Here is a 13,103-nt window from a genome sequence, read left to right on the forward strand (position 1 = left end):
ACATATACCCACACAAAATGTTTTTTACCACACAGAAGAAAAAGAAAGACATTGCTCTGCATTTCTGAACATTTTATGTATTTCTCTATGGGTGTAAACTTTTCATACATTTATTGTGTTCAACATACTGAATTAATCTACAAAGCATGCTTATAGGAGCTACTTTTCAGAAGTAAAAAATGTGTTATGACTGTAAAAAATGACAGAAATAGTAACTACTTTTCAAATAAACATGTAGGAAAAGGCCAGTATTGATTCTCTTTAAATCTTGTGAATTGCTCCAGGAGAAACAAATATTTATTATTTATCAAGTACTCTAGAAAGGGTAGCACAAAACAGAATTTATTCACCTGACAAAGTAGTTGGTGCCTACCTATTGAAAGTAATTTATAATGTTACCATTATTTATGTCCATTTTTGTATTAAAATGTTTATGATATTAAGATAGTGAGAAAGGTGTCTTCCTCAACATTATTCATCTGTTTATAGTTTAGTGTCATCTAAATGAACCAGTTTAATAACAGTCCATGAACATCCCGGTCTAAATGTTGCAAATTGTCTTTCCAGCAATACACTTAGCTAGTACTTCAGGGTCATTTCTAGCCACATTAGCAAAACATTTTAATCATTAGAGCTAGCTGTGTTCTCATGCCTCACTCTAGCTCACTAAATTGTAAAACCGGGATTTTTACTTTAAGTCTTCCCTACCATTATACGTTAAGTCCTCTGTTGCACAGAAAGAGGTAGCTGTCTGTAAAGCCCTACCCACAAGAAATAGCCAGGTCAGTATATGTCAGATGCACACTCTGAAAAAGGACATGACATGAACGCTACCCAACATATAGGATATTCCATCTGATGTACAGCAAAGACCTGAAGTCTCCACTTCTGTGCTGTGCACTACACTTAAAACTTATTAAATTAACCATGACACTAAAGCTGGGTTAGGAGATCCCATAAAAGATGAGGTCTACTTAAACAACTGTATACACTGTTTTGTAAGAATAAAAATAAAAGTATCTCCAATTTGGACATGTAAAATAGTATATAAGTACATATATTCCAATGAATTTATTTTTTATCAAATATATTTACTCCTGAAAGTAGAAATAAAACATTGTTCATGCTGATACTCAGTAAAGATTTAAATGTTCAGACACACAATCAAAAATCACACAATTTGTTCAAAATATCAGAACACTGATTTATGTAGAGTAGTATTTTCTGAACACTGCATGCACAAAACATCTAGCTACAGCAAACCAAATTATCAACAAAATGTCAGAATCACACATTTTTGAACTGCAAATTCAATGTGCAACACAATCAGTATTAATTTTCAGCAGCACACAGCCTAGTTTTTGTGGACAGGAACTTACATTCTTCTAGAAGTTTTGCTTTTATTCCCCCATCAGAATCAGCAGTTGAATGGACAAATGGGATTAAAGAGAAACATTTGTTAGTCAAAAGAAAATTAGCATTTTTGAGAGGGAAGATAAGTATCTCTGACAAGTACATTGGTCACCATTAAAAAGAAAACATATAAAACATTTAGCACTGTAACCCATGCAGCAATGCCTGAAATTCCAGCCACATTCTCCACTGTGTCAGATTTTACTACATTTATCTCAAAGCTCATGGTATGAGAAACTTTTCTGAAGTGTTGACTTTTTAAGAGCAACCGTTGTATGTGATTTTGGCCTTGCAAGGACACAAAACACTGATACTGAGGAGAGAGCAAATCAGAATTAACGGAGGGCACTGCTCTCATGCTACAGTCAAAATCAATACACCCATATGAGCATATGGAAGAACAAAGAGAATGCTTCAGGCTAAAATTTACAAAGATTAAAACCCCTAATTCTACTCAACAAACATGCAATCCCTTTTGGTTTGAAAAACAACTAAACAAAAAAAATCACCTTAGTTGTCACATCTTTATTGCTTACTTCACATACGTGGCACACATCTCCTCACCAATAATGTTTTAGAGCAAGTTAAACTGCTTTTGGTCAGCTACACTGTCAGTCATCCCTCACCCTCTCTGAGACACTGATGAGCATAGGAACTGCTAACCTGGATGAAACCTCAAGGTTCAACTAATTAAGTATGTTCTCATCATCAGGTCTCTCTGGTACATAGGGAAGACCCACAGAAAATGTCCTTCCCTTCTGTTGCTCTCCCAGAGGCCATTGTAATCATTACTTATGAAAGCAATAACATCATTATAGATGTAGTTTTGTGTTTTGGCTAAAAATTCAAGCACGTAGTTTTATCAAACCTAACAAAGTTAATAAACATTATGTAGTAGGGAACAAGTTAACTGAGAGTTAACATGATAAATCTAAAAGGCCTACTCATTTTTGTCTGTTGAAGCATTTCTGGTTAATTTAACCTAAAGTGTTGCTCTGTACAAAAGATATTAGAGTGGTGCACAATTTACATTAGCTCCTAAACTACAAGACAGGTTTAAAACACTATTTTTAGCCTGCAAAAATATTTACGGAGAAAAATTAAGTTTAGCAATAAGACATTCATTCATCAAACTTTTAAAGCTCTCTTTAAGCCACAGTTTATTGCTCTAAAGGCATTTACAGCACAAGTTGTCTGATGCGATTCTGATATATTGATTTTGTTACAGAAATACAGGCCATTGGTTTGAGAGGCTTGTAAATATGCATGGAGAAAGAAACACCAAAGCAGCTGCAATTTACATCAGTGATTAAAGAAAAACATGCATTTATGGAAAGTAGGAAGGTATCAAAAACATGGAGGTAAAGAAAGCCATGCAGATCAGAATCATAGCCAAATTTACCGAGATATTAATCCATCAATTTAGCATCAGTCCTAATGTTTTCTTCTATGGTAATTAGTTTAACAAATGAATAGTCACTGTGAGGCGCGAAATGGCTAACTGAATTCTGAGAATGCGATCATGTTTATCTTAAGAAGAAAATAACAAACTGAAGCATGAGTAATTTCATAAAAGTAGTTACTATGGCTCTAAACCACAGCATCTACCAATGCTTCCTTTTCAGCATGGAGTGCTACCTTCAAGGTTCCCCAATAACACAATCTTAAATTAGACAAGAATTTGAGATCTTTGGATTTCTCCTCTTCTAGATGTTTCCTCCCTGGTTAATGCTAGAGTTCCCTGCTCAGCACACATGCTTTTAACTTAAAGTTAGGTACTTAACTGTTTTCAGGCACTGAAATCTAGGACCCTAACTTACTCTTCTGGATCAAAAAGTAAAATGCTTCCAGTGTCTGAATTCTAGGTATTTGAACCTTTTACTAGATCTCATATCAGCTCCTGAAGACCTCTACTGTGAAGATAAGGGTGATTGTTTACAATAACTAGGAGTTGTCCTCAGGGTTTCAGAGAATTGTCAGTATGATCTTAATTTCACAAATAAATAGCATTAAACTGGGCTTCTCTCCCCTTCATTGTCATCAAATAAAGTGTTCAATAAAGGCTCACTGAATCCTATGTTAACACTTGTTCAGTCAAAAATTTAAGTCATTTTATATGCACGGTTACTGAAAATCTTCAGTACATTAGTGTAAATACTCATAAACATAATGTCCCGACTGAAGTGAGCGAACACATTCCACGTTTAGCTCCATTTTGGAGTTATCTTCATCTTCCTACACAGAAATTATTTAACTAATCTTCCATTATTCTGCACTTATTTACCAGGTTAATACTTACAGTCAAGAGGTACATCCAATGCAGAAATCATCTGGCACAGAAAGAGGACCAAGGAAGCTTTACTTGCAGATATGCTCTTCTTCTTCATCATGATTTTATGCTGTATTGAGTAAATCACGCTTGAAAAATCAAGTCCAACTTCATCAGACTAGGTAGCTTGGAATAGTTACATAAATATAGACAAGAAACCTGGTAAATAAGAGAACAACATTATATAGATACGATGGAGAGCTGAATGATCACATCTTAAAAATATTATGAAATACTAGCAGTCTACATACTATATCCAGGGATAACAGTTACACCATGTGCTCTAATGAAATCAAAGTAGAGATCCAAAAGTTCTTAGGACACCTAGAGCATAACACTTTCTTAAGGAAGCTAGTAAACTCCTAAAACCTAATTGAATATAAACCTGTTGAACATAAACCTATAAACCTTGTTGAACCTTGTAGAGTAGGGCTGCTGGTTGGACTCGATGATCCCAAGGGTCTTTTCAAACCTAAGTGATTCTGTGATTCTATGAATGGAAACACAAATGCCTCTCTTATGAAGTATAAAGCATCAGTCCAGCTAGTTAAAAAAAACATATATACTAAAGGTTATTGTTATCTGAAATAGATTTTGAGCAGAGACTAGAATTGGAAAACAGAACTGAGGTGTAGAGCTCAACTTCTCATCCTAACCCAGCACATCAAACTCCCTGATTCTTACTGTCACACCTATAACACAACTGTTAGTTTCAAAATCAAAATATTCCAGCAGGTTAAACTCCTAGAGATATATTGCTCCTTGGAGCTCTTAGAAACGGCTGACTGGGGCATCATGTGAGAGGGCAATTGCTTATTCACATTCAAAACTATCTACAGTACTGCACACCATCACAACTATTTGTCACGGCAGATTAGATTACAAAACTCATCAGAAGAGAGAATACCTGACTTCTAGCCTTGCATAATTATTTATACAAACTGGAACTGCAGAAGCAGACTAGGTGGTAAGCCTAACTCCTAAATAACCAGAAAGTGGTTAAGGCATATAGCAGGGAAGCATGACAAGTACTCAGACTTTCCTAGAAAAATAAACTGAACTTTCCTACATTTTAAATGAGCACCCGAAAGCACTGGGGTTTAGCTGGGGAAAGGGAGAAGTGTTTCTTCCATACCACTTTTGGAACATATAGTTTCCTATGCCCCTGCTGTTGTGAGTAAGGGGAAGGAGAAAGGCTTCTCTTGAGAGTGCCTGAGAGCACTCCAGCCTTTTTCCTGCGATTAAGTGCTCTCCAGAAGAGCTGATTTTATTCCAGCTACAGCTGTCTGCTCTTCCCCAGTTAAACTAGGTTCTAACACACAGTTCCCCTGATCTTTATGTCATTTCCTCATTACTGCAGCACTGCAATTAACAAGGTGCCCTCTCTGTACAATGCGTTTGACCCAGGATTTACAGGATACTTTTTAAAGTATTCTGCAAGTGAACCTTGTCTTTTATTGTTTCTTCTCCAAGCAAAATTTCAGTTCTCCTTAGGAAACTCTGAGAACCTGATTATCCACTTTATAGTTTTGTTCTTTCACAGTGTAAAATGAGTATTGCAGTCATCTGAGAGTATCTTAAAATTAAACTGTATTCCCTTTGAACAAGTACAAATGAATACGCAAGCATGGTGAATCAGGCATGTGCAATTAAAATAATTGTGAAAGTAATACCCTTGAGAAAATGCCTCACATTGTCTACTTTAGCTACTGCAACATTCCAGTAGGGTACCTATTGAGTCTACTGTTGGGATGTTTGGATATAATATGGGAATTCAGCAGGCAGTGGGAATTATAAAGCTGAGCCTGCACACTGACTTTGTCATTTTTCAGAGAGGCAATGTGCCCAAATGATTTGTGATAGAACATATTTAACTGAAAATGATTTTAGGTTTGTCAGCACAACTGGGTGCTCTTGTTGAATACATTCAGGATTAAATCTGACATAATTTAGTATGAATACAACAGCTGCTGAGTAGAATTATACATTGCTTTGACATAATATTATCTGCTACAAAATAAAGCCAGGTCTCTAAAGTGCAGATCGTGTAAAGGCTTCAATTTCAAAACTTGAAATACAGGAAAAATAAACAGTTTTCAAGGAAATCTGTTTCAAAGCAACCTTATATGAAACTCCACAAAAACATGAAAAGCAATTTCAAGTGAGGTAAATGGATTAATGACTCACACAAAGTGTTGATAATACACATATTTTATTTTATATTTTTAACAAATAAAAAGCACAAAATGCTTGCTTTCAAGGACAACTGCAGTTATCACTTAATGACAGATCTTTATACAGCTTATGTATTTTATACAACTGTGCTAACTATTCGAGTATCAATAAGACGATTTAGAATATTTTTGAACAACTGGTTTCAAATTCCACATTTCTTTTTTAGGTTACCTAGCATTACAGTAATAGGTAACATTAAAAACTCTGAAAATAATTATTTCATTTAAAATTTTTCAAATAGAGATAATAATGCACTTAGTGTTATACTGCCTAAGTGGCATAGAAACAGTACTAATAGAAATAATAATGCTATTTAGATATTGTACGTGTTGACAGACAGGAGTCCTATTCAAAATTCTGCTTTTGAATAATCATGTAGTCAGTTCAGCTCCCACTGGTTTTGCTTTCCCCATCCATCTCTTACCTATTACATGTAAATTGTTCAAGGTATGGTTTCTTTATAGGTAGGTGGTCTTTATCTACTTACCACAGGACACATAGCTCTGGGGTGGCAGAATACGGGAGTACATAAAAATAAATTACTTTAAAAACTTTCTAAAAAGCACTGAATTAGAACTATTTTTAATCCTCTAGAACTCTGGAAAACACCACACTGCTTTCCTCCAAATTATTAATTTGTCAGAGTCTACTATAGATATACCAAATACTAAACTGTCTTCTCTGACCTCTTGTTTATGAAGCTTAAGCCCACTGCTTTGTTTTTGGCTATGTCATATGTGCTACAGGAACATCCATGTAAAGAATACTGGATCAAGAGTAAACTATGCAGACAGAACTCCTGAATTCAGTGAAGAACTCAGCACTAATTCAGATGCTGCAGGGACTTATTAGTGTTAGATGGTTATGTGTACTTTAGCCATTTTTAAGCTTTCTTGACAAAGGCAGACAGCAAAGCTGTGTGCTGCACTCTACACGTTCTTGGCAGTTCTATATACAGTGAAAAATCATCAGTCCACTCACGCTCCTGGACTCCCCCTACACACAGTATTACTGGCTCTGAGACTGTATTTCAGCATTCACACTGGCCTCCTTCCTTCCTTCCCATCACCCAGACACAACAACTTCCAGTCTCTCTACCATCTCTCTATCCTCCATTTTCCACTATAGCAAAGCCACTTAGCCCTTGAAACTCCTTTACTGACAGTTCTATATTAAGACCTGCTAGATGGTTTGCTATTCATTAAGGTCTGGTCTGTTTCATCATATAATTCAATTTGTTTTTATTAATTGGTTTCACATGGCAATAAGTCAAATGCTTTTCAAAGTTATTGATTGCATCACCTTATCAAACATAATTTTATCAAATATTAAAAGATTAAAATCAAGTTTTTCCTCAATCATTTGTTTTACAAGCCCTACTTTCCATAAAACTATGTTGGATAGAATTAATTTTACTCATGGCCTTTAATTCCCTATCAGCTGAATCCCCAATCAGCTTTTTCCATATGTTCACTGTGATTTATATCAGGCTATATTTACCCTGCTCAATCTGCTTGTCTGCTCTGAATCTGGGCACAACCCCAGCTTTCTTCCAATCTTAAGGAACATACTAAAAATTAAAACCTGTGAACCATAAATCACCCCCACTGTCTCCTCTAGAACTCACAGGTAGACCCATCACACCTAGACCTGCTGACTAAAAGTATGTATCTTCAATATATATTACTTAGTATCTATTAATGGTTACTATGAGTAAAAAAGCGCTCCATCATAACACCATGTATCTTACTTCCTCTTCCAGTTCATCATGTTACTTGCAATAATAAATCAACAGCAAGATAAGAAAATGATTGTTAAATAGCTCACAAAACAGTGCTAATCCTGTTTCTGTTAAGACTTGATCCTATAAAAATAAACCAAATATTTGTTTGCTTGTCTCCTCCATGGCAATGGCCAACACATCTGCCATGAAAACATAAGCTCTTTCACACAAATAGCAGTACTGACTGTGCATCTATTTGCACAGCCCCAGCACAATGAGATCCAATTGCTTCTAGCACTCATAGCGTGACTTCAGTATCAACTACTGAACCAGCAATGTAAAACAGCTTCATTGTCCACCCGTTTTGCATCACTACTGACGTGCACTTGTACCAGGTCATCTGACACCCACCCTAACCTTATGCAGCCTTGCATGAGGTTGATTCCTCTTGCCCAGCCAGGATTGAGCAGGGTCCTACAAGGGCATGAATGCTCAGGGTCTACCTAAGCACAGTCAACATCAGATGAGTCCTTTAACAGTGTTTTAGTAGGGCAGGCGAGGTTATAACTGAAGATACGTCTGTTTGGGTAATTCTGTAAGAAATCCTCCCTCCAGCAGCCACTTGCTCATTGAATGGGAGACAGAAAGAAACCCCTGTGTTACAGGCCAGCTTTGATCTTTTCCACATTAGTAAGACATAGGCAATGTGGATCTTGACTTGTTTCTGTTTGTTTTTTTTAAAAAAATTTTCTTCTCTCCAAATATTTTTCCCTTTTTCTTTTGTAAGTCTTTAGTGTTGTTCTTCCCTGAACACTATGAACTTTTATAGCTGCTAACTGCAGCTCATTAGTAAATCACTATGAACACTGGGATACAGCTAAAAAAGCAAGGATATAGGTCCTTAAAGATTCCACTCATCAAAGTCTTATTTCAACTGTCTGCTCTAGAAGTACAAGTGACACATCCTAGGAGTGCCCGAAAATGCACAGTAAAATAAAACCAACTAAGCACAGAGTTCAAATGTCTAATTAAGGGCTGCAGGTTAAGACTGTAAACTCAGTCATGATCCACAGACTCGAATTTTCTCTTGAGAGCAGCCACTTAAGAGTTGATTTTTAAAATACTGGAGCATGGCTCATTTGTCTTTTACAGTTGTTTTACATAGTCCCTGAAGACATATACTGGATTTGGCCCTTCTGAGGATTTAAAAAGAGGAGCACTTACTTTCTAGGTCCTGGTCAGATTAAATTATAAGATACTTTGGTTGGGGTGATTACATACCTAGCAGAGCAAAGCTGTGGATAGCTCTCAAACAGGGAGGTAAGCCTAGTAAGCCTGGCAAGTTTAGATGCCTCCAGAGTCAAATCAGCAGTTGAATAGCATTTTTGCATTGCAAATTTAAACTCAGACATCTCAGTCTTGCTTGGGTGCTTTCTGGTGTCCTAAATTCTTAAGTGGATTTAGTCTTTTTCACCCTTTTTAGCTCCTCACACACAACAGAAGATGGAATGGAGCATAAAAATAATGGGTTTGTGTCATTTATTTCAGTAGTACTTTCAAGTCATTACAACTTGTACAAATATATTTCATTTCTTAATGCATGTGTGCATATTTTGCTGTTTTTTAAAGACTTGGTTGAAGTGCCTGAACTGAGTGCAACTGGCAAATCTGCTGAAGACTGGGTTTACACAGGAGGGAGTAAAAACATAACTTAGATATGCTTAGAGAGATACAGTTTGGCTTGATGGAAATCACTAAATATAGTGATCAAGGAGAGTAAATAATTCAGCTTGATTATTAAATTTCCCAGTGAGTTAGAAATCATTCTGAGTGAGAGAAAACAAATTAAGAAAACACATTTTTATAGCCCCTATTCAAAACAGGTACCCACATGATGATATCGTTAGGATAGCTCTTCATGATAGGCTGTGACTTTTTAGAAGCATACAAGTAATCTAGTCGCTCATTAAGACCACTTTCAGAAGATCTAATTCAGACTGAACTTCAACAAGACAAAGGTAATTCAAGTTGCCCATCTCTTTCCCTCTGAAAGGTTTTGCAATAGAGCCAAACAATGCTTATAGAAAAATACCTGTGAATCATCAGACTGCCATGACAGCCATGCTGTACTGTGCAAACAGAACCAGAAGGAAAACTGCAGAGTGGGCAGAGGAAAATGCACCATCACCCTTAAGCGAAGACTCCCAATTCAGTGACTACAGCTAGCTCCTTGTAAATATGCAAAAGGATGCTCAGCTGAAATGCTCCCTGAAATGTTAATTTATTTACCCAGGAGATATGATGAAAGGGTTGGGGGGTTTTTTCCTCCCTTTTTAATTTTTACTTTTTTTAACCCACCAGAATTCAAAGCAGGGGCTTCAGAGAGCTCACTCAGCAGAAGGTTGTATATTCTGTGTTACTCTGGTTAATTACCTTCTCTGCATCCCTACAGCTAACCCCAAATGCACTATCTGTCCAGAAGTATTCCTGCAATCCAGGAGATTCTCTTGTGAAAAGTATACTGTGCAAAAGAGCAGAATCTGATTCAAAGACAGGGAAACTCCTCCCTTTGGGAAGTAGAGCAGAAACCACTAATATTAGCATGAAATGCCAGAATGGTTATGCTAGGGAGGAGGTCACTCAGAATAGGGGCAGTGCCAGAAACTGAGGACTAAAGCATTCTGTCAGATATAAAACCCTAACAAGTACATGAACAAAGGAGGGTAAACAGTGCCAAAGGAACAAACTGTACAAACTCCAGCTAGCTGCCTTGGGTAGATTTTTTGGAGATGGGGGTTGGGGACTGGCCACCTATGTGTAACATCTATTTAACAGGCCAAAGTTAGCATGTTTGATGGTTTTATTCTAATTAATTCTGTTAAAGGAGTCACATCTGTTAGCTTGCAATCTCTGCCCACCATTAAAAACTGAAATGAACTGAGAGCTCAGATACAAACACTTCTATGCTTTAGAAATATCCCTCCCTTTCTCCTTCCATATGTTGATAATGTTCATAATGATTACAGCTGTGCAAACCATCTCTGTCCTGCTTTAAACAACACTAATTCAGGCTGCCACTGTCCCAACAGAATGAGGTTAGACTTAAGCAAACAAATCAACTCCTTAAAATTTGTTTGCAGGTATCACCAGTGTTGTGCTACATTTCATAACCAGGTCACTGTGTTCAGGTATGCTACTGAGGATCATAGGGGCAGGGATGACTAGTGCCCTAACAATGGCCAGAAAGAACTTGGCAATTTAAAGACTTTCTGACTTTATCGGTTCATTGTATGAACATCTCTAGTTCCCCTCACTCTCAAATCATTCATAACAACACAAAAAGGCTCATCAGCTTCATCACCTTCATAAAATCAGCCTGCTGAAGCTGGCCACCTCAACTCTACAGATAAAGCAGGGAAGGCTGGCATTCAAGTTTCCTTTTTAATACTGCTGCCTTTGCTCTTATTTATTTTTTTCCTGTGATTTTTTTTTTTTTTTAAATATTAACTTGTAGAGCTTTCAGCTCCCTGAATATACAGGCTCTTGTGGACATTGTGTAAGCTTTAAGAGGGAGTATACAACAGGGCAAGGTTTGACAGGACATGCACTGCATGGGTGCAATACCGTGCTGTGAACAATGACACAACCTCACTGCCTGTTGCCGTCCGTCATTAAGAGCTGACTTACTCAGCTGACACTTGAAAAAAAACCCGAGACCTTGTATCTGGCTTCAGGAGCTCACACAGTGAGCTCACCACCACAGCACAGATAAATTCTGCCAGGTTTTCTCCCACTGTCCATAAGCGGACTGGAGGCACTGTCTGCTACCTACAAACAGTGACAATAATGTCAGTCCCCCATTAGGTGGCAGATTGATCTAGAGAGAGGTCAGGGCAGGTGCTTCGCTAAGCTTGGACTTGAGGGGAGAAGAGGATGAAGGAGGGGGCAGGCAACTGTTGAAGCAAATTGCTGCGATGGGATTGAGAAGATACCAGATAAATAGTACCTTTTGGGTTTTGTTAGCTGGAAGAGAAAGGCAAGAAGGAAGGAAAATATGAAAATACTTAAAGGCATTAAGGTTGGTATTATATGTTAAAATTGTATATACCTAAAGTCTGATGTAGAGAGATTAGAAGTATTCAACATGATATTAACATGAAACCAGAAAAATAATTTCCCAGCTGTGCTGAAAGCCACAGTCTGGAAGATGATGGGGAAAAAAACCTGACCCTCTAACAGCCTAGTGGTTTGCACATGAATATTTGCTACAGGTCTTTCCCCTTCTACAGTGAATTCACAGTGACAGATTATTACATCATAGATTTCACATTTAAACAAGGGCTACAGGAGCATTACAGGTATTTCACAGGAAGAAACAAGGGAAAGGTGAAAAAAAAGTTTCAGTAATTAGGGAATATTTAAAAGCAAGAACGCCTGACGGCTTCAGACACATTGTGGATCCACTGCGGATTCATTATTAAGGCAAATTCCTGAAAATCTGAAGTATCTAAAGATACATCACAGACTTCTGTGACACTGTTACCACCACACCCTCTCCCTGTGAAGTACAAATCATGGGTATCCTTCTCCTCATACAGCTTTTACTGTAGTTAATTCTATTGCCAGCCGGACATAAAAGTGAATGGTTTTAGTTCAGAGCAGGAAAAGCGCCTTGGATGAAACCTTCAGAAGCAAAGATGACATTTTGGATGAATCAGTTTTTCACCTGTTATTACATCCCCCTGGAGTCTACTGCTATCCACAAATACCACATTCATTTCATTTATTACTGTACTTTTCTTCTTGTTTTAAACAAACTATGTGATTTCAGCCAGTTTTACTGCCACTGACTGTTAAACCTCATCTGTGTAAATACAAAAATGGATAGATCCAATTTTGTTCTGTTATTTTAGTGGGACAACTTCAAATAACAGATACAACAAACTAAAATTAATATTTTTAGGATTAATCCCTCATTTTTCTGGTGTTATTCAATCAAATCTGCTACCGGCTTCATCTGAACTTGGCTTGATTAAAAGTCTAAAGATATGCACTATAATCTTTGTTGCAGTTGATTCTGTGAAATCTTTGTTCCCCACCCATTTCCTTGTATCTGCATTATCAAAGACCAAAAAAAATTTCACAAATATAAATGAGGGACTTATGTATTTCACATTTATGTGTATGTGGAAAATTTCTCTGTTACTACAATGTTAAAGGATTCATATGGCTTTTTAATCTATTTTTTATTTTAATGTATAAAAAATAAAACCCTTTAATTCCCACAATAAATCTTACACTTCTAACAGAGTTTTATAACACCATTATTGAACTGAAATCTTCTAAATTATATGTACTAACCTACACTCACATGCTGTTGCTCTTTCATTTGAAATATATTTT

At 36.9% G+C, this 13,103-nt stretch overlaps 1 protein-coding gene across 49 annotated transcripts in view; it reads right to left on the reverse strand.

Moving 5' to 3' along the window:
- The window catches only part of NRCAM (neuronal cell adhesion molecule), a 164,027-nt gene that overhangs the window by 70,033 nt on the left and 80,891 nt on the right, over positions 1-13,103 (reverse strand). For 22 of the 49 annotated variants that reach the window (XM_074903062.1, XM_074903061.1, XM_074903065.1 and 19 more), the window contains 2 exons: positions 3,713-3,901; positions 1,380-1,397 (listed from right to left, as the gene is read on the reverse strand). In XM_074903062.1, the coding sequence (XP_074759163.1) occupies positions 1,380-1,397; positions 3,713-3,803 (109 nt within the window). In that variant the 5' untranslated portion in view covers positions 3,804-3,901. Of the gene's footprint in view, positions 1-1,379; positions 1,398-3,712; positions 3,902-13,103 lie in introns of those variants that run through there. The other 27 variants (XM_074903093.1, XM_074903086.1, XM_074903077.1 and 24 more) reach the window with 3 other exon arrangements.

The sequence above is a fragment of the Athene noctua genome, chromosome 3 (assembly GCF_965140245.1).
Source record: "Athene noctua chromosome 3, bAthNoc1.hap1.1, whole genome shotgun sequence".
NCBI lineage: Eukaryota > Metazoa > Chordata > Aves > Strigiformes > Strigidae > Athene > Athene noctua.